Source organism: Convolutriloba macropyga, chromosome 3, assembly GCF_964194025.1.
Source record: "Convolutriloba macropyga chromosome 3, txConMacr16.3, whole genome shotgun sequence".
NCBI lineage: Eukaryota > Metazoa > Xenacoelomorpha > Acoela > Convolutidae > Convolutriloba > Convolutriloba macropyga.
Window position 1 is genome coordinate 81,776,878 of NC_134470.1, and position 6,669 is coordinate 81,783,546.

General features: G+C 35.5%; 1 protein-coding gene across 4 annotated transcripts in view; it reads left to right on the forward strand.

Moving 5' to 3' along the window:
* The window catches only part of LOC142336519 (uncharacterized), a 97,578-nt gene extending 95,765 nt beyond the window's left edge, over positions 1-1,813 (forward strand). For all 4 annotated transcript variants that reach the window (XM_075385425.1, XM_075385424.1, XM_075385423.1 and 1 more), the window contains one exon: positions 738-1,813. In XM_075385425.1, the coding sequence (XP_075241540.1) occupies positions 738-1,583 (846 nt within the window). In that variant the 3' untranslated portion in view covers positions 1,584-1,813. The remainder of the gene's footprint in view (positions 1-737) is intronic.
* Positions 1,814-6,669: the final 4,856 nt, after the last annotated feature.

Here is a 6,669-nt window from a genome sequence, read left to right on the forward strand (position 1 = left end):
AAATTGTTTCGTTGTGTTTTTATCCTCGGGTTTATCCTCGAGTGTGATTTAAAAAAGCTAGTTTTTGCTCAAAGATCTTTTTGTTAAAAAGAAGCTCATATTTTAAATTGCTGGGTGCTGTTAACTATATGTACAAACAATCATTTCCAGTCGCAATCTGTGATTTTTTTTCTGTGCGTTTGTTATGCGCACAAATAAATTTTAAAACTATTTTCTTAAGTTATAAGTACGGAAAATCCGCAAAATAAAAGTTCTCCCCATTTGTTCATGATCAATGCTCATATGAGTTTCTTGGAATTGGTAAATTTGTTTGGAATTACTTTCAAACAAAATTTTGTTCTCCTAAAAACTTACCTGTCTAATGAGGAGTTTTTACAAAACAATTCCACACACCAAGCGCAGACAATAGGAGAGTTCAATAAGGTTGCGGGGGAAAAGATAAGATTAACTCCATTGAAAATACCAAAATACATAATTCAAAATTTCAAGCATTAACAAACTTGAAGTCTCGACATAATAACCATGGTGACTAATTTGGTAAATATTATTGTCTTTAGGGCATAGTTAACTAATGAAAATTGGTTTAAAGATAGGAATGCGGATCATGGTTACTTTATGGCGCAAATTTGACCTTTTTGATACTGGTGCTGTGAAGATATGATTTTCTGAGCTGCCTCTACTTGGCTCTACTTATTCGATGGAATTTATCTAAAGTTTTAAATTTTCTTTTTTTTCAGCTGTCCAGTTCATTTGAGCTCAACTCGACCAACAACGGCAGTCGAGTCAACCTGAATCTTCAGCTAGCTGAGACCTTGATTAAAGATGCCATCCGCACCGCCTCCTTCGACGCCGGATACTCCGAGGTCGACTTCTCAAACGTAAGTGTGGATCTCTGCCTCGATTCCAGCAATGCTGCAAAACCCGTGCAGCTTAACCTCACGCATAAACAGCCCAGTAGCTGTGATACAACTCCTGTCAGGTCATTCGCAGAGACGAATGGCGACTTGGTGGATTCCGAGAACATTGCTGCGATCAACGCGTTAGCGACCCGAATGACGACAGCTACCGAGAGGAACCCCCGAATCCGAAGTTCGAACATTGAGTCATCGCCTCTTAACAACCCACTGCATATTGATGCAAACGATGTTATTAACTTTGGTAAAAGCCCAATTAACAGTGATAATATTAACCAGTTGCCTCGAAACTCATCCGTGGATTCGCTTAAAACCACAACTTTGTCTATAGTTTCATCCGTGTCGCCCTCTAGCGTCACTTCCGCCCAATCCCAATCAATTCAATTAGCCTCAGCCAATAGGAATCGTTTCTACCAGTTCAAAAGCAAAGAGCAACAAAACACAAGTGACGTCACAACTGCACCTGACCAATCAGCGTCGAGCTCGAAGGCGGCAGCCAATAGCAGCAGCAGCAGCAGCAGTAGCGTTCAGGTTCCAAGCAAACTTTCTTCAGGAGTTGCAATAACTACATCAACATCATCTACGTCAATTTCGAAACTTAGAATGCCAAATATCAAATCCAGTCACCAATACCTAACCGATAAGGATGATGATATTGCGCAATCTTAACCAAGTTATAACTTGTAACCACCAATAAACCAATAATGACTACTCATTCAAACCAAATAAACCTCATTTTTAATCGATCTCACTTTTCTCTCTTTCTGAGTCGATGCAGTTCGAATTTTATAAATCGTCAATTATCCAATTTCAATTTATATTGTATAGAAGAGTTGTACGGAATTGGTACAGAGCAAAAGGCGTATTTTTGTTGCTTTTTAATAAAATTTTTAACCTTCTTTTACTTGCCTCCTAACTAGATTTTTATGATACCTTCAAAAGCTATGTTATCGTGTCATTACAAACGGATTACACACTTTAGACAATGCTCTAAAATAGAGCTTAAAACATAAACAGTTCACGTGAAGAAACGATAAAGGTCATGTTTTTTTTGGGAACCAATTATGCAACAGAGGCGAGGAACAAAATGTACAACGATCACCGAACCTTTAAGATCTCTTAATTTCCAGTTCACGTCGTGTCAAAAGGAACTTGATACATTTTCCCCACGACTTGCGAGGGCTTCATTTTCTTGGGGATATACGTGGCGGCTACCAGATTTTCGTTTCAAGTATTTAACAAGACTTTTCTAGTTTCATTTCTGCGTGAAACATCGATTTTCAACTGCAAGAATTTGCAGTTTCTTATTTATGTTCCATATACAACAACGATCAAAAAGGGACCGGATGCGACAAAGGTCCTTTTTACATTTTTCTGTCGCTTTTCTCGTGTTAGATGTCGTCATTCCTTCACGATCTTTCATTTTTTGTCAAATGTTCAGCTACTGGAGTATATATTATAAGCTTTATAATATACCTTTTTAATCAAGTCCTATAAAATTGATACATTAAAACACTCACGTGCATATTTTAAAATGCCGAAAGTCTGCAGTGCCAGAAGTCAAAATGCCACAAGTTGCTACTTAGCCACAAGTTGAATTTCGTTGACTTTCGTCATTTTAAAATGTGCGCGTTTCGTGTTTTAAGCATGGTTGAGTGACTCTGCAAAAGTCACTTCGAAATTCTGTCTTAATATCTCGAACCGTTTCGCGGTTCTCGATAAACGCCAGAAGTTCTCAGTGACTTCAAGCAGAGTCACTTAACCATTACTTACACTTTAAGTAATTTATAAGATAGTCTATAGTCTATGGTATTCAATAACTACGAAGAATGCCAGCGTATCTAAATTTGAAACTGCAATTGGCGATTTTTTTGATACCCTTGCTGTAAATAATATCTATTGCATATTTGAATAAGGTGCAAATGATAGTGCTAGTTTCGTTCAGTTGCACCAATTATTGCTATGCAGTGTTGGTCGATTGCACAAATTTAAAAACTGTTTTTTTTGCTAAGATACTACGCTCTTAAAATTGGCCAAAGCTTGTCTTTGGGAATTCGAGTTACAGACTAAATTAGCTGTTTGATTATTAACTAATAACAAGGAGGCTCGATAATGTGCGTACGCACATAATTTTCCGACACCACTCACAAGATTCTTAACATAATTCGCTACCAAATGATGAAGAGATAGAAAACTTTCAAAAACATACACATCGTTCGATAAACAACCAATCAAACACAATAATGCCACGCCAGAGGGCAGATAAAAGTCGTTGATAATAGGACTACTAGAATGGACAATAATAAAAATCAAACAACAAGCATTACTTGCGACCAAATCTCGATGTCTATAAGAAAAAAAATCGTAACAAAATCAAACTCGCATCAGATTAAAACCAAAACAAAAAAATTTGACCTATACTTCATTAGAAAATATATGGGACTTTTCCCCAATGCGACTGGTCAACAGGTCCACAAAAAAGAGCAAATAGGTGCGATGTTCAAAAATACGTTTCCAATTTTGAAAACAATTAATTTTTAGAGTTTTTAATGTCATTAGATATCAACTGAAATCACTAAAAAGTTCATTTATATCTACATAATAAGCAAACGAGACTTGTCTTTGTCCAATGTTCGGTTGCGCAAAACTTTGAAGACAGTTGGATCAATGATTATTGTTATAGTTAAAAAGAAACCAAAAATCCTTTGAAATGTACAAATATATAAAAATCTCACTTTTAGGAAATCTCGTAGTAACAGAGGAACAAAGCCGAGAAACAAACGTTAACTTAAAACCGTTATCAGTCACCGTTAATCCGTTAATCTATAGCTCACTGAAAATGGGTTGTGACCTGTTTTTTTTCAGAGACTGAGCTACAAATTCGACCGAAAAATATTTAAAAAAGACGTAGATCAAAAACACAAACTTATTTTTGAAAAGAGATATTTTCAAAAGTCATAACAGACCTAAGATTACAATAAAACGCGATGGATTAAATTTCAACACTTTACGAAGCCAATTCGGCCTGTTAATAATGAGACTAATTCACGAGCACACATAAAAAAAAACAAATATATATAAAGAAACAAAAACTTCAAACAATTTTACCACATGCCACTGTTCAGGGCACTATAATCATAAGATGTTCCCTGCACAAACCTTAAATCTTCATTTTCCCTTCATCTTTAAACCAACGAGTCCTCTTTATGAAAGGACTACTTAGACATGACTACTCTAAGTTTTTTGAAACTAAATGGTCGAAGCAATCAATCACAACGTATAACCAGACGCAAAAACAACCGTTCGAATAAAAAAAACTAATTGAGACTTCTAATGAACAAGATTTAGTTACATCGTGACAAAGATGAAAGCAAGAAGGAGGCAGAGAAAAAAATCATTGTTTTAAAATTTAATTTGAAAGTCATTAAAACAAACAGCTTTAAACTGAAATCTTTAACAAGGTTGAGTTTTACGTCTGAATGAAGCAATTAAGACCTATTTTTATCGGGTATATGGCGTACAACAACGAAAAGAAAAACAAACATTGGCAAAAAAACCCACAAATTTTCTATGTTTTGCGAGATAACTGTGTCTCAGCCCAAAGGCATAAACTATTCAACAAAAACAGTTAACATATGCAGATAAGCCTAGTTCCATATTGTCATTTTCCGTACAATGCCTTCCTTCAATTGGATTTTTCAATAATGTGATAATTCGACAAGGAAACAAAATGATCTCATTAAATGTGCAATTATGATCAAAAACAAAAGAAAAAATGAAAACAAGTATTACAAAAATAATGAAGCCCTTAGTTGAATATGAAAACTTTACCGACTGTAATGTATAACTCAGAGCAAATCCTTTTCTGCCTGGTTTTACTGAGATTGCGCCCGAAGTTGAGAGAAGTACGATAAAATAGTGGCAAAGTTCAAAAATTCCCCGATATTTTCTCAAAACAAATATATTCAAAGTCATCCCAGACATCAGATAACAACTGAGCGAAAACATCCAGGTTCTTTTATGCCTTCTAAAATCTAATTCAAGCTCTGATTTGGGACACTAAGTCATTGGGCTGCAAAAAGTTTAAGAAATGACATTAAAACGAAAGAAGTCCATAAAATTTTTATGAAAAGAATTGGCCAGAGCCTTAAAAACCATGAGCTGAACTCTGAAACCATATAGTCTCGTTGGTTCTCGCTTTTTGTAAACAGTGTCTGTCATTAGTCATGTCTAGCACGGATTAAAGATTCTTGTCCGTAATTTACATAAAAAACATTTACATAGAGGAAGTATTTTGAAAACAAGTTCGCCCCCATTAAAATCTAAAAACTTATTACCAAAGGGATCCATTGTGAGATCAAGATCAGCCCGGATAATACTTCGCGTCCAACAAAACACTCAATTGTTGAAATGGTTGCGAAAAAGATCAATTCTGTACAAAGTTTTTCAATTTGTCAAAAATAAATAATACATTTTGTATAAATATCAAGTTTAAATTTGCAAATAAATTGGCCAAAACATAATTCCAGAAGACTCATAGAGCCAAAGGGAGTAGAACTAGATGTATTTTGAGCTTAACAAGGATATGATTGCAGTTTTAAGGTGGCTACTTCCAACAAATTTAAAGCAAGTGGGCTAAATAGGCCATTTTTCTACGAAAAACTTTGAATTTTGAAAAATTTAGCATACATTTTTAGCAAAAACTCGCATCGAACAATTCAAACAACCCTCCTCTACCTTTAGAGATAAATCAACAACACGTCAGCTAACAAATTTAAAATATTTAAAAAAAAATTGACGAAAATTTGGTCAAAATTGACGAAATTTGGGTCAAAAATGTAAATAAAAACAGCTGAATTACGTCTAATTTTCACAATAAAAATTAAACCTCAATAACTCCCTATAAAAAACGAAAACTGAAAAAACTTTTTTAATTCCATATTCTATGTTGGACGGGTTTTCTAATGATACCGCTCACAACTCTCTACGATTATTATCTCGATTGGCCAAAATTTTTTGAACAAAAAAGACCCATTTGAGTATTTAGTTCCTCCCCCCTTGTGATACCTAATGATATCATAATCTGTTTGATGCAGTATATCTTATATGATGTTGTAAAGTAGTTCAGTTTATTTGCCCTTGTTAATCCGGTTCATATTTATTCAGTTCGTGTCTTGTGATCTGTTGATGATTTCCTTCTTGGTTTCCCGCCTCGTGATCAGACATGTCTGATCACGCATTCACGTTTGCTTGCAAGCCCTTCATTTCATTTAATTCCATTCTCTTCATTTTGCAATTCAAATTCAGTTAACAAACTCTCTTGTAAATCCCGCTCCGCGAGTAAGCGCAAAGAAATTCAATTAAGCTCTCGCTCCGCGAATCGCTAGTTAAATAAAATAAAGCGCACGCGCATTGCAATTAACTACTGTATCTAACTAGAGCACAACATGGCGCAGCCAGCAACTAAACGTACAACACTCTGAATTAACGCTTTCTGGGACAAACCTACACCCGATCCTCCCCTCCGCTGGGACAAATGGCGAGTGCAATATAAATTGGCACTGTTGGCGAAAGAAAACATCATCCTTGATACACTACTTGGACCCAAACCCTAAATGGTGGAACTTACTGTCGAACCAATTTACGAAGAAACTATAGTCGGAGCTTCTGCACAGTCGGAGAGAGAAAGGAACGCTCGCAACGCGCAACAAAAAATGAATTGGCAAAACAAGTACCAACGACTCATAGAAGTTGG